This window comes from Corvus cornix, chromosome 2 (assembly GCF_000738735.6).
Source record: "Corvus cornix cornix isolate S_Up_H32 chromosome 2, ASM73873v5, whole genome shotgun sequence".
Classification (NCBI taxonomy): Eukaryota; Metazoa; Chordata; class Aves; order Passeriformes; family Corvidae; genus Corvus; species Corvus cornix.
This window is the reverse complement of record NC_046333.1, coordinates 29,712,394-29,734,084: the sequence shown is the minus strand read 5'-3', so window position 1 is coordinate 29,734,084 and position 21,691 is coordinate 29,712,394. Positions and strand designations below refer to the sequence as shown.

The 21,691-nt window shown below is 42.7% G+C and overlaps 1 protein-coding gene across 3 annotated transcripts; it reads right to left on the bottom strand.

Annotated features, from left to right (window-relative positions):
• Positions 1-244: 244 nt before the first annotated feature.
• Positions 245-20,735, bottom strand: LOC104688927 (cartilage associated protein). Of its 3 annotated transcripts, XM_039549176.1 has the most exons (8): positions 20,442-20,735; positions 20,172-20,249; positions 16,535-16,684; positions 15,744-15,915; positions 13,190-13,318; positions 12,137-12,282; positions 10,032-10,115; positions 866-952 (listed from the first exon to the last, which is right to left on the bottom strand). In XM_039549176.1, the coding sequence occupies exons 1-8, from the start codon at positions 20,610-20,612 to the stop codon at positions 893-895; spliced, it is 990 nt and encodes a 329-aa protein (XP_039405110.1). In that variant the 5' UTR covers positions 20,613-20,735; the 3' UTR covers positions 866-892. The 3 variants fall into 3 exon arrangements, with proteins under 3 accessions (XP_039405109.1, XP_039405110.1, XP_039405111.1); XM_039549175.1 differs by having other exon boundaries at positions 245-952; positions 20,172-20,666; XM_039549177.1 differs by lacking the exon at positions 20,172-20,249.
• Positions 20,736-21,691: the final 956 nt, after the last annotated feature.

Here is a 21,691-nt window from a genome sequence, read left to right as displayed (position 1 = left end):
GTTAATAAAAATGACATGAATTCACAGGTAAATATTTTTCATTATTCCACTGAAAATCACCTCAGTTCCCACCTTACTTACCTTTGGATGAAAACTGTGCAGATAGTCCCACCAGTCTGAAAAAAACATGCAAACTGTTTTTTTACAGAAGAGAATACTAAATCCATCCATCATCAGTATTTCATACAAGACTGGCCCCACCTCAACAAGGACCACAGGATGTTTCAACAGAAAGAGTAAGAACTGGTAGGAAGAAAAAATTGTTTTTATTCTCAGTTTCCCGCAGTAGAATTTAATTTAGTTTTTGGGAAAGATCAACACTGCTTTCAGAATTCTTTAAGCAATGTTTACAAGATCATTAGTTGTTCTTTGTTAATCACATTATTTCAGCTATTTAAATGTACCTTAATATCTTTCAGGTGCACTGGGATTTGTTATCACTTTATTCACCATCACATAAAAAGACATATATAAATAATACAATTCATAGCTCAGAAAGAGGAACTGTTATGTCTTCCACAGTTCATAATCTGACAAAAGTTCTTGAGAATTTAGCTGTACTGCTACAACTTAGCAGAACAGCACTGAAACGAGGAAACTTAGTGTTATCCCAGAAAACAGAAATAGTCTGTTTTGTTGTGTTTGTGTAGCAGAAAAAAAGCTCAAGGGGGAAACTCATATGCAGCAGTTCTGCACAGTGAAAAGCCATGCTCACAGAAGAGTCAGTGCAGCACGGAAGTGACCTTTCAGGAGTGGATCTTGGGACAAAAGGTACAGCTTAAAAAAGCACCTTTGAGGTATATCTAACTGGAACTACAGGTGATCAAAAATAATAGTAAGGAGCAATGGTGAGTCTTCACTTCTGTAAAATACTTTGTGGTGGTTCCACTCATCAGGATTCCTTCTTTTCCTCCACTTCTAACAGCTCGTCAAGGAATTCCACAACTTCACCCTGGAAATGATTAAATTCAACAGAAATAAATTAACCCTGTACTGCAAAAGTGGTGGGAAATTTCTGCTATTTTAATCAAAAATTAAACTGTACTAATAGGCGTCCAAATATTTTTAACACCCTCCATGTAGACACTAGTGCAACAAACCTATAAAATACAGGTAAATGGCCCATACAGGGGTAGCACAAGCACTTGCAGTGACACAGACCTTAAAAGAAGAAAATGTTATACACATCACAGTAAATCCTCTCGTACTTTTACAGGTACTTAAATAGACAATGAAATCCTCAAACTCAGAGAGGAATAAATGTTTAAAGCACCTGTTAAATTAGGAAGTTGTTAGAATACCATAAAACATTAAAACATTTTAGAAAGCTTCAAAATTCAAAACCAAAGCATTTTGTAGAACCATAATTTTGACTTTGTATGTCTGCTCTGTTTACGTCCCCTGTCACACCCTTCAACAGACACTTCTCCATTTTCAACCACAGATCTTCACATGCCATGCTTCAATGCAGCAAAAATGTGAAGAACCAGAGATACTAGAATGTTTTCCATACTGGAAACAAATACGTTGGGTTTAGATTCAGATCAGAAAATAATACATTTACAAGCTCTGCTCCGCTAACACAGGTGTCTTGGGGTGACTTCATGATGTTGTATCCCCTCTTGCCTGCTTATTGCCCAGACATGAATCCTGTGCCTTTCTGCGCCTTTAAGCTGGGTCTGAGAGAAAGGGGGGAAGCCGAGCGAGTTCTTCAGCGCGGTTTGTGCTCAAGGATGCACACACTCCCCTGTGTTCTCACCGCTGTGGAGCCGAGGGAGCACCTTCCTGCTTTTCCCCAGCTCTTGGCTGCTTTGCTCAGGAGAGAGACGGAGAGTTAAAATTCTTTGCTTTTAGCTACCCTGTTAGGTGAGGCAAGAACTTTTTCCCAGGACTGTAGCTTCTTCTTTTTCTCCTGGAACTGCTCAGTTTGCTCCGGTCCGGAACACCATCACTGGGAGGCCCCACACCGCGGCCCAGAGGGGCCCACACCGCACCCCAGTTTCGGAGAGAGCAGAGCCACACCTACAGAAAGGACTCTGAATCTACCAGGTTTTTCTCCACAACGAGCAGGTTTATTATCTAATATTATTCATTTTGTGCCTGCATGCACCCTGCTTGTTAAATAAACAGCTTTTTTTTTTTCACTTTCCCCCAAGAAATTTTTTTCTGAACTGGGGTGGGGGAGGGGTTGCTGAAACCTGCCTTCTATTAGAGGACACGTTCATTTCAGACTTTTCCTCCCAATTTGTCTCAAACCGAGACACACAGGGCACCAGCACAACATGACAATCCAACTTCCTTTAAACTACTCCTAATGTAGTTCTATGTCCTATGCCATAGAAAGACAGCATCTTCCAGACGCTTACACTTTGAGACTGAAAATTTTACAGTTTTCTGTTCTGGTGAGGAAAGGGATTAAAACCTCTGTCAATGAAAATAATAAGAGGAAATAGAGAAATTTTGTCTATTTTGAATACAATAATGGTATTATGGATAGTGTGAGTAAAAAGTATTAACATCATACTTTTAGGAAGTATGACTAGCCAGGAGAGAAATAATGAAACTAAGCAAGCAAAAATAAAAGCAGGAGGAAAGCTGGCTGAAATAACTGCTGTTCTTGTTCCCTGATTCACAGTTCCATCTCAAAAGAACACTGAGTTTTTGCAACTATGAAGTGCTTTTAGCAAGTCCTGAAGGATGGCAATTTGTTGTGCTTTGAATTTGTTCAAAAGATTTAAGTATCCAAATTCATATTATTGTCACACTCATCAGTAAGATAGAATTTTTCAGAAGACGCTCAACATACAGACAAAATTCCAGTTTTTTATTTCTGGTATGTTTTCAAACCCAGAAACATCTAAGAAATGGAAAAGGATAGTTAAATACAACAATCTTAAGAAAAAAAACCCAAACAAACCTGAAATCTGAAATCTCTAGTGCCTGAAACTAAGCTCTAAAGGAAAGCATTGCAGAAGCTGTTGTGGTCTAATTAGATGTACCGAGGAGTAAGACAGGTTGAAATATGGCAAAAATATAAAAAACAGTTGCTGAAACAATATACCTACGTAAAATACGCTGCAATACAACTGAATAATTGTTGTAATAATTAATAACTGAATTGCCTGGGTGTTGGTTATTTTGGAAAAGGCAAAACCTCCAGATTAAAGACAAACAAAACCCCAGCTAAAATATTTTTGCCTGTGCCTTCACATTCAAAATGTAAAACATTTGCAAGTTGTCACTAGAGTGGCTGGCAGCCCAATGAAAAGGTGATAATGCTGCCTCGGAGGAGGCGATCACAGTGTCACACTGGCAGCTGTGACCAGGCCAATCACTGTCCTTGTCCCATTAGCACCCACTTGACACCGCACTGGGTATTTAGCATGGCTGAAGTCAGTGCATATTCCACAGGTGTTCATTCCAGGGAAAAAGCCTTCTGTCTGCTGATATTTAGTAGCTTTGTTACCGACCTGTGCCTGTAAATCTGGAGTCTGAAATGAGTCTTTGATACAATTTACTGCCTCAGTAATTGCATCAGTAAGACAGAGCGCCTCCTGTTACCTGGAGCGCTCTTTGGCTCCTCCCTACCGTTACAGAAAGAGCATCCAATTTTCCATGCAAAGTCGGCTGCAAACCTGTAATTCTTTCCACTGCCAGCTACCCAAGGGCACAACAGCCATCAGCTCCAACACAGGCAACACAAATACACCGCCCAAGCCCAGTGCTGATGCGAATCATGGTGAGCAATCCATGGCCCAAAGCGTGATGCAGCTGTCTGGCTGCTAGGTAGGAGATCAGGATGTGAAGTCTGACTGAGCTCGGGAAGAGAAGGGCTGGCTTCCAGGCCAGCACATGAGCGATAGTCAGGCAGCCAACAAGTGGAAAGCACACACACATGGGCTGCTTGGTCAGCTGCAGGGAAGCAGCCCTTCCATGCCTGGCCCTCAGTCCACAGTCGTGTCTTCCAGGTTTGCTAGTTACAGGTTCAGCAGATCTGTGGCACCCCACAACCTCCCTCCCTGTGCTACCGTGCTCTTCCCTCTCCCAGTCCAGGGATGGTCAGTGGAAAGTGGGACTGACAGACCAAGGACGTATGGGAATAGATGGAACAGGTACAGCCTGAAATATGGGAGGCGTGATATTGAACAGAAAAAGGGGAATGTTCCCAGACTGGTGTGAGTTGGTAGGAGGAATCAGAGAAGCTAGTCTGACCAACTGGAACCTCTAATTATCTGTTAGATATGCAAAGTGAGCACTTTTGGCATAGATTAACAACTGAACAGAGCCACAGACAGAAAGAACAAGTTTTGTGCCACAGTAGCTAATTCAAGAAGGTTTTACAGAGGGTATGTGAGTAGGTGGATTATAATTAAAAATAATTTTAAAACAGAGTTCTTGGTCAATTCTGAATAAACTAACCCAGGCTAGTGAGATTGGGGCACTATTACAAGTGAAGCTAGAGCATCGGAAAAAAAAAAGAGCTAAAAAGGAGAAGAATGCAAAACTCCTCACTTAGTACCTCAGCGTACTGAGTGTCCAAGACCACAATATACATTGGGCCAGGCCCTTCCTTAGGCAATATTAAATGTCACATTCACACTCACAAAACACAACTTTTTAAAAGAAATATCTGTACTTTGGAAACTCCTAGCCAGCTATTAAAATAAAACAGCAAAGAGGAAGAGCGACCAGTACCTGGCTCAGTTATGGCGCGCTTCAGGCCAATGGTCCAGCACCAACTTTTCTTTTGACAGCATCATTTAAAACCAGCAGCAGGCAGCAGTTGCACTGCTCACTGACAGACCCAGACACTTTGCCACTGCTTGCAATGATTGCCTTCCACAAATGCAAACATTAATCATTCATGGATCCTGGCCTCCACCTGCAATCTCTTCTGTCCTTTCTCAGTGTGGACTGGAAAAGTTATGGGAAACAATTAGCTTTCTTGTAATAACCCATACTTTCCAATCAGATCTGCTGATGGCCTTTCAAATAGGTATAGTGGGATAGGCTGTTCTTCAGGGAAGCAACAGAGAATATAAAAAAAGACAGTGTTCTAGAATGAATTAAGATCTACAAAGAACTATTAATTCTGGACATGTTTTTATGTGTGATTACCAGTGAATGAATAGGAAACCGCTTTTATTCTAACTCATCCAACAAACCACCTTAAGAGACAACACACAGAACACGAGGAATTGGCTGGATCCTTGTTTCTGTATAATCTATGACCTAGAAGGAAAATATGTATCTCACAAAATGTCCCCCAGTTGTCCTTCAGAGCAAAAATTCAAATTTTGCTAAAGTTCAAAGACCTCAACTGGACTCTTGTTCAACAGTGAGAGCAACAGATTTGATTCCCTTATGAACTGGGTGTAGATGACCAGGTTGTGGTAGTGGGAAGGGTTGCACAGGTGCCCTCTGTGAGGAGAGGTCAAGGCTGCCACATAATTAATGAGTAGTTATCCTGTAACTGCCTGAGTAAGTAATGGGAGTAGTCACAAGGATTAAGTTATGAAAACTAGCAGATTTTGTTCAAGAACAAATAATCACCTTGCAAGAGTGAAGACAAAGGTTTGATAGGAATGACTGTGGAGAACATGTGCTCCATAGACCTGACAGAGCCTGCACATACACACCACACAGCCCACTGGCCAGCAATGTTTTGGAGGGGGAAAACATTATTTCAGGATAACAGAAAGGCATGTGCCAATGAGTGGCTCAGCCTGAAAGGTTTATTCAGCCTTCAACCAAGAGAAAGTTTCTTGATCTAACCTTCAGTTAAAGCCTCAGAGTTCACTGTAACCACCTCAAAGCCCTGCCAGAACCTCCATGAGCTGTACAGTCTGGGCTGGACATTCCTCACATTCTAGCTGTGGAAAAAATAAGAAAATCCCTCAATTCTTTGTGCAGAAAAATTATTTGGCCCTTAACTTATTTATTTTTCAGACAGTCCACAGTGTGACCCAGTTGCACATGTTTTTAGGGCTTTTTTTTTTCACTATTAAAAGAGCTTAGTTGTTCGTCACATGAACATTAGCTACTTTCTCAAATATTTTTCCACTTCATTTTAACAATATATTCTGAACCTTTAACTGTTCTTTTCCCATATATTACAGGAGATTACAGTACACTGCAGTTATTACAGTAGTATTTTACAGTAAACCAGTAAACGTGCTTTCCTTTTAACATATTTATAATGCCTATAAAACATGAATCAACCCAATTTCAGAGGAACTTGAACATTGCTCCAACTGCACTGAAAGCAGAAGCCTTCCAGTGGCTTTGTTTCTGAGCTCTACTTATGCTCTCTTGCCTGCTTTATGCTGCATGCAGAAGCTTAAGAAAATCTGGGCAGTAGAAGTTCCTCCTAATGCTAGTACCTTCACCTTGGGGCCACCCTGCCATTTAAGGACAACCATGCTGGCAGCTTCCCATGCAAAGTGGCTTTAATGGAAGAAGGAACACCCTTGACCAAGACACACATCTAGTGGTGCAGAAGCAAGAGGAGAAAGCAGAAAGACACAGCCATATGGGAAGAATCTCCACTAGGAAATTATGATGGAAAAAAAAAATCTCTTTTTCTTTTTCCTTTAAAAAAGCATATGTTGAACAGGGACCGTAACACTGCCCATTGGCTGGCAACTGTTTCTGAAACATCTGCCACCAGCTCTTCTGAGGGTAGCAGTGCTACTGGAGCTGTGCTGGTCTGAGGTCACAGGCAGGACAGGGCTTACAGGTCTGCACTTGCAACTTGCTGTTACAAGCACCCTTGTGTAAATCATTTGAACATATGCAAGCAGTGAGTTAATAAAGCTCAAAATATATTGTTAGCAATTCCCACACAGAAAAATAAGGTGAATTCAGATTACTATTTGCTATCAGTACTCCACTGGGCCCTTGTGTTTTGATGCTATTCCATATGTCCTCTTTCCACCAGTCACATTAGTTCAGTACTTATTCTTCTTTGCATCACATGGATGTGATGAAATATGGAGCGTTTTAATTTCAGCCACTACACAAATGAACACACACTATATACAAATAAAAAGAAAGAGATGTCAAAACAGTGGGTCAGAGCTGCCAACAGTTTTTCACCTACTGATTAAGTACTGAAAGAAAAATCACATTGTAGGCCCATCCCCGCCAAATACTTGTGGTCCTTATGTAATTCAGAACAGCTAAGTAGCTATCCCCCCCAAAAAACATTCCATAAGAGCACTGATTTTATGGGCCAAAACCACGTCTCATACAATTAGTGTGGTGCTGAAGTTACATCTACACTAGCTGAGTGTCTGGCTCTTAACGGCATTTCAGTTTGCTACTTAAATCTGTGCAATACCAGGAGCTGTATCCATGATAGCCTTGATGCATTACACATCTGAACAGAAATTAAGAAGCTTGCCTATCCACGGCCAACTAAGATGACAACACTGTAATGTTCTTTTAACTTCCCTGTGGAAAACCACAAGGATATTTAAGAATAATTACTTTTTCTTAAAAGAAATTTGTAGCTAGTTGGCGCTAATATTCTCTGTCACCTCTACTGTGTTAAATGCTTGAATCAAGAGTTTTTCATTTCCGTGTGGAAAAACATTAATAAAGTAACACAGGCAGGACAGTATTTCTTGTAGTAACATACGAAAAAATCATTACTGCCTGTCCCAGCCTCTCCAATTACTGCTATGTACTCCTGAAGAAGCCACAGCTTTTCACTCGCTTTGCTAACGGGATTTAGAAAGACACATGGATGATCTGGGATGTGGGAGCAGTGAGAAGTCTGATTAAAATGAGATTCTCCACTTGAGAATAATGACACCCACATAGGAAGGGATCCTCTTGCCACATCAATCCTTTTGCTTCTGTCAAGGAAAAAAGAGGGTTTTTTTTCTCCAGATTATCTTGTGGGCTATCTTACTGGCCCACAAGCAACTTCACAGACTGCAAACATGGACCACAGAAACCCACAGAAGGTGCGGCCTTTGGCCCAAGAAGCACATGGTTTAAATAAGCAGAGTGCACTTACAAGAGAGCTTGCCTCCATCCTTAACACTTTTTAATAAAGTTTTTACTATAATGCCTTATCTGGAGTTTTCATCAGTTTTCAGCATTCCTATGGAACAAACTTTTCTATCTGTGCCAGGAGAAATATTAAACAAAATAAAAAAATTCCAACTTACACTACCAGGTCCTGCCCATAGAGCAGAAACTGCAAGGTAGTGGTTTTACCTTTGTGCTATTCCTGCTCTGTCTGCACTCCCTGGAAGTCTCCTGCAGCCAAAGACAAGTTCTGGTAGCCAGGGATTTATGAGTTCACTACCAAAAGCCAGAGCCAAGCCAGAGGCATGGACAGCCTCCATCCCTCCCAGCTTTTTGGGCTCTAGCACAGAACCCCTTCAGCTTTTCCCCTGGGAAGGAGAATGGTAGCTTTCCTAATACAAAGAGAGTGTGAGGTGGGCATATCTGTGCCATGAGGAGGCCCAGTAATTTTGGTTGTTTAATCCAAACATATAATCAAGTGTAATGTGACTTCCTTGTCAGCCCAAAAGTTTAACTGAGGTTTTCACTGCCCCTCCCTCCTGCAGATTACAAGGTCATTTGTAATTGCCCTGGTGAAAGGGGCTGCAGGAATGAATGCCAGCAAATGAATGCTTGTTTACTCTACACACAGTGCTGGAGGATGAAGATTGTTTCTATAACCCCTTCTTCTAACAACATATGGGGAAAGTCCTCAAAATGGACTTCTTCACCCCCTCCTTAATTACTCATCCCTGTGCTTTGAAGCAGCAGATAGGAAAGAAGGAAAAAAGCACAAGTTAGGTTGATGCCTAACATAAGAAAACATTATGGACAAAGCACAAACCAACAAGGGAATATAAAAAGTGCTCAAGTATTTCACACCTTGATGAAAATCCATACGGACTTGTCCTCATCTAAGCTTAACCTTAAAGCAAGTTTATTAAACTGTCCTTCAGGGGATTTTATCACAATGGAAAGTCTTCCTGAAGTCTGGTAACCTTCCAATGGAATTTTACATAGAGTTGTTTTCAGATCACAAGAATATTGAAGGCAGCACAGACATTACTTCTCTGCTATAAAATAGTCTCTCTCCCTATGTGTTGGATAACATAAAAATTGCAAAGGTGATTTCATTTTTTAACATAAACCATCTTTGTCTTTTCCAACTAGAAAAGACCTTGGCAGTGCTCATTACAGATACCCTCACCCCATGGAATAACTGAGTACAGCTCTTTCTTTGTCAATGCCAGCAACATTTCATCATTTGAAGATTTTTTTAAACCTCTCAATGAAAGGTCCCAAAAACAAAGCAAAAGGCAATCCAAAAACTCCCATGAATTATACTTTTTCAGCTGTGGAAGAAAAAGAAATGCCTTTTCAACAATTTAACTGCTTTTCCTGCACCAAAATAAAAAAATCCTTTTACATATTTTCCAGTGTAAATAGTAGTCATTATATGTTATTTGACCACAAATTCCAAACACTTAAAAGGCATGACTGGGTGACCAAAATGCCACTGAGCAGAAGAAAATAACAGATAACAAGACTTCCTTTGGACAAAAAATTACAATTTAGGTGGTTCATTCTGGACAAAATCACAAGGATCTTTAAATCTAATTAAAACAACATTTCAGAAAAAAAAATTTCATCTTCCCCCCCAACCTCCCCAAACACCAAACCCAGAAAAACATTTGGTTTAAATATATATACACCATTTCTCTGCCCCCTGGTGTTACAACTGGAAAACTGGGTTTTCTTTATTTTCTCTGGGCTCAGTGCATTATATGTTTAACTTTGTGTTAATTCTGTCCATGTTTTTCTAAATGGTACATGATGTTCTTTGGAATTGTTCTTATATTCCATTTACCAAACAAAAATTTATTAAAAATGGGTCATGGTTACAAGAAGATTTTTCCATATTAGTGAAATCCTGGAATTACAGCTATGCATCATCTTCACTTTAAACGTGATTGCTGCTTTTTTGACCATGATTTCATTTCTAGAAAACTCACCTCATCATCATCCATCAGATGTTCCTTTGCAAATGCATACATTTCCAGCTGGACTGTGGTAATGTTGTGGTATCGAACTGCCTCCTACAAAAAACCCCAACATTTCTGTTACTTTAAGGTAGCAAGATGGGGAGTGTCATCACATGCCACCTGAAACTATCCCAGTGAAGCCAGCCCCAGACCTAGGAAAGGTAGATCCCAGGCAGGGTACATACTGTTTGAGAAAGGAAACAGCAAAACAGCAAACAGCTTATTCCAAACTCTTCTGTGGATCTTCCTAAGCACAGGCTCCCTCACTGCAAGAACAAAGCACTCTCCTCTTTCTCATGTTTCAAAGCACTGGCAAGTCTGAGAATAAGGAATGAGACTGCCAGGGCTGAGCAGCAGCCTGTGCCTGCATTCCAGTGGGCTTTGGACAGGAGAGAGCCTCTGTCTCCCTGCACGCTGGCATATGGCACAGGCAGTTCTGGGAAAGAGACACACTAAGCTGTTTTGCATGATAATGACTCACCAGCCCAGCCTGAGCCCGGCCTAGGGAAGCTCTGCAAGGTCACTCACCTGTCCCTCCTCACTTCCTGGCTGTGTGCCTGAACAGCACAGGGTAGCTCAGTCACATACTCTCATATTTGTGAATACCAACTGTAATCTACTTTGATGATTCAGTTTAACTCCTTTGGGAGAAGAAAACAGGAGACTCCCTCTTTCACAAGAACATCTAAAGATTAATGCCAGGGCCAAATGTTGCTGTCACCCCATTACCACGTTTTGAAAACAAACCAGAGGCATTATGGTTTTTGTGGCAAGTGACCAGGATAGCAAGCAACTTCTGTTTATAGCTACACAGATCAAAGCACAAGAAAATACAGCTGTGTGCATTTAATATTTTGTATTTAAAAATCAAATTATCTGTAGTTCCCAGCTACAGAAGTTATCAATGAAACATTCAGAGTGCATGTGTAGGGCCCTTGTTCTGCCCTCTCTGCACATGTATGCCAAATCTGTCTGCGGTTTGCAGTTTCATACTGTTGCCACCCCTCACTCCTACCACCACCAAACATTGTCTCCAATATGGTTATAAAGCACAGTTCTGTTCCCAAAAGCAGTGACAAAGGAGCAGTCCCCTTCCTCTGCGAGCTCAGACTTGCTGCTGCTGCTGCTGCTGCCTGAAAGAACCAAAAGCATTTTTGCTGCCTTCTGTCTCAGTTGGCCCTGCAGGGCAGGCCTGGGCTCCCACTGTGCCAATAAAGTGTGTGCTCTAAGAGGCATGACTAGAAGGCACTAAATTTAATTTGTGGAACATGTATTGCTAATGACTAACTAGTTGTACAGCCCATATGACTGATGCCTAAGCAGTCACTGAGGTGTCAGAATTCAGCTGCATGACTTAAATCCTGGTAACAAGAAACGCTGGAAAATCCAATTTGATGTCACAGTCCAGGCTGTAGAATTTCCTTGGACATGGAAATTTAAGAACAGCATGGAAACCCATTTTTAAAATAGTTTTCCAAAGCCAGATGATAATTGTTGCTGGGTGGACTAGTGCTTCTTTGCAGCAACCATTTTAATTTAGATAATTAGATGCAATACAGTCCTGAGCCTTTTTCCGTCCTCATCCACCCAACTATGTTCTAAATGGAGTAAGTGGAAAGTCAGTTTAGCTGGAGTTACCGTATTCAGACACATTCCAATACCCACAGAACCTGAAATAACAAGCGAGTGGGCAGCTATGTGTTGGCAAATAATGATTCACAAAAGCCTGAATGTCACTCAGAGGTTTCATCATCAGAGACTTCAGGGGCCAGCTGCTTTATTTACAGAGGTACATGAAGACATAAATATGCCTAAGTGACAGAGAAATACCAGCATGAGCTTACTTTTATATCCTATCGTAGTATATTTCAACAGAAGGGGAAGAGCTCTAATGACATTCACTGTTTACATGACACACTACACCTCTGTGTACAACTTTCTATATGATTTTAATAAAACAGTACATGTTAAACTCCAGAACCAGCAGATACCCCACATTTTCCCAACCTCTGACCCACTAAGTTTCAGAGAAGTATTTGAATGTGTCTAGAAGGCATTTTAGGTAATTCACCTACCGATCTGGGCTGAAAATCCTCCTCTTTAAGTCCCCATTTGTCTTTGTGGTACTGGTAATAGACCATGTTCTGTTTCATTACTTCATCTTTCTCGTCAAACAGAAGGTAACTAGCAGCACAAGAAGCTGCATTCTTCATGTCATTCACTAATTAATAAACACACACCAAAAAAATCCAGGTAAGGTAAATGAACAAATTTCTACTATTACCTAAACTCTGGAAGATTCAAATGGAAACACAGCCCATACTCTACCTCCTCAGCAGCTGCACAGAGAAAAAAAAATTGCTCCCCAGAAAGGATATGCTGGTTTTGTGTTCTGAAACACGTAAGGCCATGATTCAAAAATCAACTCGTCATCAACCCCTGATGGTTTTCTGTGAAAATCCTAACCAAATGCTCCTCCCAGGTATCCCAGTATCATCCCACAGCTTGGTGATATGCACTGGGGCATTTATTTAAAAAACCAAACAAAAAGATATTAAACCCCTCCCCACTTCTTTGCACTATGATTGATAAAGAGGGAAGAGTCAAGGTGTAGTCAAATAACACAAACAAAAGTCATTAATGGATTGATGCTACATGGCTGATGTGTCTTCCCTTTGATATTGGAGCCTGCAGGAACAGCTGTAAGGGCTACATGTGTTCTTTACAGTGCAAGTAGCTCCTCAAGAAACCACAACTTTCACTGAATAATCCACCTATCAACTAAGTCATCATTGAGCACCAAACACTACAATTTCTGTTAAGTGGTCCCCTCTTTCTTCAAAACCCATTTAGCCTCATTCTAACAGGATTATAAGAATCCACTAGGAAAAAGCAAATAGTATTAAATACTCTGTAGGTTTGTCTGTGGAAGAATTCTGTCCCATGTCTGTTAACTACAGTGATAACAGGGAGCAAAAGACACCAGGAAACTCGGATTCTCTGTCCCAGAACAGTTTAAAATGCAGATTCTCTAGGCCATTACTTACATTGTAAGCATAAAATTAGAGGGGAAAGATCCCACATCATCCAACATCAATGTTATTTAAGCACAATAAATCACTACTTACATTTATAATATGCAAACTGCAAGTAATGGTACATGGTGGCCACAAATTTTTCAACAACAAAGCCTCCTATAATGGGTGTCAGATTGCTCTCACACTGCACTTTGCATGCAAGGACTTCGACATAATGATCTGGAAGGAAGAAAACAACAACAGAGCACATGGATAGCACAGAGTGAATTGTTATAATCCCTCCCATCGGCCACCCATTAAAATTCGGCCTTATAATGCCCTCCTGGGTCCTGTGCATCTGGACCTTGCTGCTTGGAAGTACTGAGAATCTACAACTCCATCTGAAGTATCCTTCAAGTGTTGGTACTAGGCCCTACCGTAAAAATCTGCATTACATCAAAGCTGGAATTCCAGAGAACTGAGCACTTAGGTTTCACTGACACCTAGAGGCAGCATGTGGTGGTGGGTTTTATAGAGTATTGCAGAGTACTGCATTATTTCCCAGCTGTAAACTTAACAGTGCTTTCTTTCCTTTTTTAAATTTTGCAGGCCTTTGCAATTTCATTGCATTATTGCACAAATAAGGTCCCCATGCTGCTGAGTACAACTGTGTCACAGACAGGTACAGCAGGTGACTGCAAAATAAACCACAGATGGCTGCATTTTGGGCCCAGAGTTTGGACGTTCTAAGAGAAAAGAAAAGAGGAGAATATGCTGCTCACCACAGAACAACTTCCCGCCAGGAACAGGTAAGTTCACAAGCTTACCCAGTCTAAAAAAGCTTACTGTCATGCAATATAGGACGATCTGTGATTTTTACCTTCAAGAAAATACGTTTCAAGAAAACCTTCCAACAAAAAAGTTTCAAGAATTTTCCGTATGTATCACATTCATCAACAGCATGGAAAAGAAATATTTTAAAGTCTTAGTTTCCCTGTTAGCCACATTTGGCAGGTGAAAGAAGTGAGCTAACCTTGTGCAGCAAATTTCTGACCAAGCCAAAAGAACACTTTTCATTCCTGACAACTCCTGACATGAAGAACACTGAGGTTAACTAAAAATAACTGCTGAAGCTAACTAAAAATAACTGGCCAAATGAAATTACCAGACCCATCTTTTACAAGAGCAGTGGAATCTCCAGACACAGTAGTGTTCAATTCCAGCCAGCACTTAAAGCCAGAGATGTGAGCCCCTCAGTGAAGTGATCCCATGCAATGAAGACAGCTGGCTTCCTGACATAACTCACTGCTCAGTGATAAATACATACCTAATGCAAGACCCAAATACTTCTGGTTAACACTTACTGCTACATCTGCTTTCTGCAGACCCTTGGAGGTGGAATATCTCTCCCCGGAACACAAGCACAATTCAGCCCAGGCAGTGCAAATAAATTTAAATGTTCTTATCTCAAGAGCAAAATACTTGAAATGCACGCACATGGCCATGGTGATGTTACGCAGTAATTCCTACCTTCCCTTACTGCTGGGAATTGTCCTTCCCTTACAAGGAGGAAGAGGAAGGGTGACAGTAAGTGTCAATCACAGCTGAGCATGGACACTACTCTTTACAGTGGCTTGGGGATTGTTCTGATGTCAGGGTTCTGACCCACTGGGGAAAAAACTCTGTGTTTCTTGCTTTACCACCTGTGATTTGCCCTTCACTCCTTATTTGCTGTCCTAGGCACCTGCCTGTTTTGCCCAAGAGCAAGCCAAGGAATAGCCTGCAATAGTTATTCCATGTCAGCTGTACTGGTGGATACCAGCTGCACACTGTGAGAAACTGGAGCTGCGCTTGTATAAACATAGTTCACCAAAGTTTCTCCTCACCAAGATATATTATGGCTTTAGGACAAAAAGTTGGAATGTTTTTTCTTAGGGCAACTTAAAAACATGAAAAATGCAAGAGAATTTCTAAGTTTATTGAGGAAATATGCAGGTGTTCTCCACACAAATATTGTCAACAACACTGAGCTGTCAGAGCACTGGAGAAATCACTTGTTTCTTTCACTGCCAAAGAGCATAGGAAATGTGTATTTGCCATTTTGACAACAATCAAAAAAGTTGATGTCCCTTTTCGTTTGCAAAGCAATGGATTTTTTTTTTTGGCTACACGCAAAAAATACAGGTGTTACCTACTAGTAAAACTCGAATGTAGGAAAGATTAAAAATAGCCAACAGAACCCTGTCATATTTATGAGAAAGGAGATACAGATCACCAGACCTATGCAAACCACAAAGATGATTTCAAAGGCAGGCTAACCACTGAGCCCCAAAGGTGGCCAAGCTGATACTGAAATGATGGTCAAGAGACCTGGCTGGATGACCACTGCTACCCAGACACGGAGCAGTTGTTGTTATTTACACATCTATGTTACTCTGACACAGAAATTCCATGTTAATGCAAGATCTCTGTTCTGATTTCCTGATAGACCTCATTTATGTTACTGAAGAGAGAAAAAAAGTAAACCAGAATTCAAGCAGTTTTCAGTGAATCTAATAAACTCCTACTGGCCCAAACTGAGGAACAGGACTTGGGTAACCAATCCCACGGATAAACTGAAATGTACTTTGGGGACATCCTTCCTTCATGTTTCCTAACCACTTACCTGCAATAGAAAGATAGAAGTCTTTAAAATCTGTGATCTCTCGGGAGCCTTCACAGGCTGCTATGCAGTCATCATAGGCTTTGAAGAAATCAGGAAGAGCCAGTTCCATGTCTGAGATGGATGTCCGCCAATTGTCGCCATTGTACGCTCTCACAGCCCTGACAAAGAGATTCTGAGAAATTGGCAGGGATGAATCAGCAGTAACTGACCCTGAGAAGTGTTGTGTAAACTCAAATACAGTAAATGATGTCTCCACATTTCTGGACAACTGTATGAGCTGCTCTCCAGGTGATGTGAGGACAACGAATACAGGAGACGAATGGATTTCACCAGGTATTTCCTAGAGAGCAGAGTACGTAATTCCATTTCCAATCAAAAGAAAAGCCTGCTGGAGAGATGTAACGGTGTGAGTCTAAAGCACAGGTTGTGACAGAGATTTTCAATGGGATCTTAATGCCAAGTGTCTGAGATATCTTAAGCTGTCCCACTACAGCACTCATGAATTTGGATAACTATGCACCTGCTTAGCTCCAGTAGTGATCTGCATGTAGCAGCTTTCAGGTACGCCACTGTCTGTGATTTGCTGTGATTCATTTATGGAACAATGAAGTGCAGGAGAGGTGAGAGTTACTGAATGCATCAAGAAGGCAGAATAAAGATGACTGAGATGACAGAAATAGGGAGATTAAGAACTGAGAACACATAAGCAAGTGAGATCCCTGAACCTCACCCAGTAAGAGGAGTAATAGAACAGTTCCAAAAGAGCAGACTCTTCTGAATAAAAAGCATACCTCATATGGCTTTGTCTCCAAGTCTTTAATATGCTCCTCAGCATCAGGTATGCTCTTATAGTAGGCCATATTTCTTTGCATCATTTCATCATCTGGATGCTTCAGAAGAAATGTGTGAGCTGCTGCAATAGCTTTTGGAAGATTATTAGCCTAAACAGGGATAGGGAAAAGAAGGTGTTAAAAAAGATTAACTGGAGAAGACAAAAACCAAAACAGTTCAAAGGTTCCCAGTTTTCTCAATGAATATTCCTGCATTCTCTGTATTCACAAATTTACTTCTACTGAAAGCACAGTCTCAGTAGATACAACAGTACAGTAAAACTGATATAATTCTTCTCAGTTTTACTCCTAGCTGCATCGCTGTGAACAATTTTTTTTAACTTTAGAAGCCTGTTATTTTTGCAGATAGCATAGATGATTGTTGTAAGTCAAAAAAGATTAGGTTTTTTCACTTCCCCCTCCCCTTTCACAGAGCTGACAAGGCAAAAGTCTATACCAGAGCTCCTAGAAGGGATTGATCTCAACAGGTACCGATGCTAATCTATGGACACTGGTGAAGAGTCATCACTCTTTATTTGTGTTTATGTCAGTTACTTGCCTAGCAACACAGAGGACATTATCACAATAATGTATCTTCCCGGTGGTATTACAAAGTTAGATCAGACTCCAGAGACTTGGTCAAAAATTGTGTCCTAATGCAATTTTCTCTGCCCATTTTTAAACTAAATTTAATCCCTGTTAGATATACATTGTGAGGAGTACATTTCTCATTTACAACTGAGTGTACCAGACAGGTATGTACTTCTGTGTACATACAATTTATGTTTTTTTAATATTTTGTATATATACACACATGTATTTTCATAAATTATATAGTATGTATGCACATATTTATGAAGAGTGAGAGAGAAAGCAAAAGTCTGGGGTATTATGAAATGTTAAAACCTTTTTTCTAGGCCAATATCCACATCAGCCTGTTCACTGTATTGATGTATAGGTGATAGAGAGTTCCACGCCACGTTTGAAACAGCTTCTGGCAGTGCATGTTTGAAACCACGAGCAAGAATCACGGGCACGTGTGCACACTCACCCTTCTGTTTGCAGCCATAAAAGGTGTCCTTTCATTTCGGAAAGGAACCTCAGAGATGGATGCACTGAAGCAAGACTTCAACCTATGCCCTGCTGCTGTGCCACTAGGAGTGTCCCAGCACCGGAACTCTGCCAGCTGCCCTTCCTGGCTTTCCCAAAACTACGTGCTTCCAGTCAGCCCAGACCATGCTAAATGCAAAGGGAAATCTCAGCTGCACTTTCGTCAAATGCCTGGTTTCTTTTGTGCTGTAGCCATAACCTGCTTCTTTGGCAGGCTGACAAGTCTCATTTTTACTTAGGTCCATGATTTACTCTTGGTTTCAATTTTCACCTCTTGGAAAAAAATAAAGGAAGGTTTTGTGGAAACACACTCCTAAGTGAACTCAGTGGCTCTGAGAAAGCTCCCTCCAGAGGAGCAAGCAGCAGCGCAGGAACAGCTGCTCCCAGAATCTTACAACGTGGCAAATTTCTCTGTGGAGCCCACCTGAATACGCACATGGTCAGTCTGAAAAATTACATAAAGCATTTCTCTCCCACTTCTTCCTATACTATAAACGCTCTTGAGGGGGTGGAGGGGTGGGGGAAGGGACATTCCTTTTGCAGAAACCACCAGCCAGGCAAAAGTCCTTCGGATGCAGCAGTTTGTAGCTCTAGAAGGCCCATTCGGAACTCCCCAAGCAAGAGATAAGGGCTCAGGGCTGGACTACAAATCCAGTATGAAACACACTATAAACAACAGACACTAAGCACAAAAACAGCAAACTACACTGCTCAAACTTACTGCAAATGTGATTGAACAAAGAGTTTAAAGGGAGAGGGAGGGGTTCCTCCAACTTCCCTCTCACACTCCTACCTGGCAGTTACTTGAATGTATTTGATATGGTAAGAAGAAATTATTTTTGGTGTTACCCATACATTGCAAACTTTGTAAGTACCAGAAGGGAGGAATTAATAGCTAAATTAAGATAAGAAGAGGAAACAGTTGTGGTGATGTCATTTTTATCCATATATGGCTTTGAGAATTCGAGGAATTCCTGCCCTCTCAGTCAAAAGAAAAGGCAGAGGCTTTAACGTATCAAGTTTAAGTTCTTTCGTATGGTCTTAGGGAAGGCATCAGACACCAGTGTGATACTGTGCATGTGGGCACTGTTCTGGTTTTATGAGAATGCATTTCCCTGCATCTGTTTGGAAAAACTGCTGAGAAAACAGCACTCCTAAAAATAGGACACAGCAACAGTTAAGAAAATGTGTGTTTTCAGGAGGCAATCTCGAAACAATGCACAAGCATACAACCCTACATAACATATAGTGGGATACATTGGGAGTGAGTCCCTAAAGGAGAAAACAATCTAACCAAAGAGCTCAGATTGTTTCTGCCCCACAAAGATGCCCTGTTTATTTGAAATGCAAATAATTGCAGTATCTGAGGGGATGGCAGAAGGAATGGATCTTGATGTAGAGAACAGAAGATGAAGATGAGAAGAGAGAAAACAAATTTAGATCCTGGATCGAAGGATGACAAGAAGCTAGAAAAACAGGGTGAAATCTCCTAAGAGAGGAGTATGTCCCCAGTCTTGGCTGACCCAAGAGCAAAAGGTAAATACCATTCCAGGCCTAGCATTACAGTGTCCCACTTCAGCAGCCAATTTCTGCTTCATTCCTTCTTGCAGCTGTAACGAAACTGGAGTTTTGCAGGCATGAGGCTATCTGTAAGTCACAGGCTGGGAGCTGCTGCACTTGAAAGAGCTGGACCAGAAACGAGCAAGTGAAGAAGGTGGATGGACACGCAAAGATCATTTGCAATAGCAGAGCTGTGATACGAAGAGTCTGAAAAAGGTTCCAGAAAAGTTTAGAAAGTAAGAGAGATGGAAAGATGAGAGGGGCAGAAATGACACAGCTACAGGACACAGAGGCAGGGTCCAGTGGCTGGATGTCTAGGAGGAACTGGAAGGGCTGACCTAGGGGACATGCTGGATGAGTCGTAAAAAACAGGCGAAAAGCGAGATGGATGGTACGTGGGTAAGCAGGGGGAAAGGCAAGGCACACACTAATCCCACTGTGGGTTACAGGATGGGAGGAAACGACTGAAAGGCTTGTCAAGGAGAAGATTACAAAGTCTAGGGTTGGCAGCCTAGGGGGGCAAGGACTGACCACAGGGCAGGGAAGAAATGGAGGTGAGGCGTATGGCAACTGGTGTGGAGGAGGTGATGGGGAATGAGGTTGTGGCCCAGAGTAACCTGCTCCGAGGGCCCGGCGAGAGGCTGGCATGACAGGAGGTTTTTCTAGCATTGGGTGCAGGAGGCACTTGCGTCTGTGGAGACTATCCTGGGACATGCCACGTGCAGGGACACACCATGCTGTCCCCCTCCACCACGACACTGACCAGCCCGCTTGGCGTGTCTGGAGCGTGGCACCGCACCAGGCGAGACTTTGAGGAGGAGAGACTGTGACGGAGGCGGGGGGGGGGGAGGAGGGGGAGCGGAGGCAGGGCAGAGAGATGGGAGGAGAAAGGAGGAGGCACCAAGAAAGAGGGGGGGCGGGGGCTCACCTTGAAGTAGGCGAACTGCAGGTACTTGTAGGGCTCGCGGCGCTGGAACTCCTCGAGCAGGTCGCGGCCGGGCTGCGCCTGTCGGAAGGCGGGCAGCCCCTGCTTGCAGCGCCGCAGGCACTGCGCCCGCCGCAGCACCCCGGACAGGAGGCGCAGCTCCTCCAGCGCCGCGCCCGCGGGGGACGCGGGGGGCGGCTGCCCGGCGGCGCTGCAGTTGCGGTGGCAGAACGCCTCGCTGTCGCGCAGTAGGCGGTACAGCCGCATGCTCACCTCCAGGTAGCTGACGCTCTCGGGCCAGTTCTCGGTGCTGTACTGGTCCAGCCCGTAGCGATAGGCCGACTCCAGCGGCATCAGCTCGTCCCGCGGGAAGCTGCGGAAGCTGTAGCGCTCGTACTGCGCCCCCGCCGCCGCCAGCAGCGCCGCCAGCGCCGCCACCCACATGGCTGCGCCTCCGCCACCGCGGCCCGCACAGCACCACGTCGCTGCCGCCGGCGGAGGCGGCTCCGGGGCCGGGCGGAGGAAGGGAAAAGCGGGTGGGCCGGGGCGAAGGCAGGACAGAGGCGGTCCCGGGGCCGGGGCCCGGGCGGAGGGAGAGGCGGCCCCGGGGAGGGAGCGCGGCCGCGGCGGGGCGGGGCGGGCGGAGCGCAGATCCTCCGGCTGCCCTCGGGGCTGCTGCGCGCCTGCAGCCGCAGCTGGTCCCAGCAGCAGTCGCGTCTGCAAGGAAACTTTTTGTTAATGTGTTTCTGGTGTCTTTTTTATTATTATTTTATTTTTCTTTATGTGTTTTTCCAGTGTCCACGAGAATTGCTTTTTTGCCATCCACAGTTTAGGGGTTTTGTTTGGAAAATGTCTATTCTAGATCAATCTCTTGTACCCTTTAATTTGTGTGTGTGTGTGTGTTTATCTACAAAACCTGTGGCATAGGTTCACACATTCATATTGTGATGAAGAGCAATAAATGCATTGTTGGAATATTCCTAGAATTCTGGGCATTACTTCCCTTGAAACTGGAATTTTAAATATGGTGTTAGAAGGCGTTGCAGAATTGTAAGTACTATTTCTGCCTCTTGTTGCTGTTTGATGTTTGGTTTCCTGCGGAAAAATAATGTTGAAGATCTATAAGGAACGTGGTTTTGCATTTTTTTGAATACTTGCCAGCTAAGTATACTTCGAGTGTTCTCTATAGAGCTATAGAATGGCAACAGTGTCTCCTCCACTGGTTCTGTGCAGTGCTTTGGGACATTTTCTGATGTCCAGCTACATTAATTAATTAATAATCATTAGTAAGTGGGAAAAGCTGTGGCTGTAGATCCAAAGAATTTGAAAGTTTCTAATCTAATCGAGCAATTCTTTAGAATTGTTCTTTCAGTCTGACACATAGAGATTACTTGCATGATGACAATATGCAACCTCCCAGATTTCACTATCAGAGTTTGACCAGCTGCTCTCTCTCCACTGCTCTTGCTGGAGTCATGCAGTGGTGATCTTGGGGCTGCAGAACCCTCCAGCTTGGAAAAAAA

Coding starts and splice junctions, on each gene's coding strand:
- LOC104688927 (XM_039549175.1), bottom strand. CDS start 20,612: ATGTGGGTGGCGGCGCTGGCGGCGCTGCTGGCGGCGGCGGGGGCGCAG. Junction 16,685..20,171: donor TGCAGTTCGCCTACTTCAAG/GTGAGCCCCCGC, acceptor ATCCCTGTTTAG/GCTAATAATCTTCCAAAAGC. Junction 12,283..13,189: donor GCAGTTTGCATATTATAAAT/GTAAGTAGTGAT, acceptor TTTATTAATTAG/TGAATGACATGAAGAATGCA.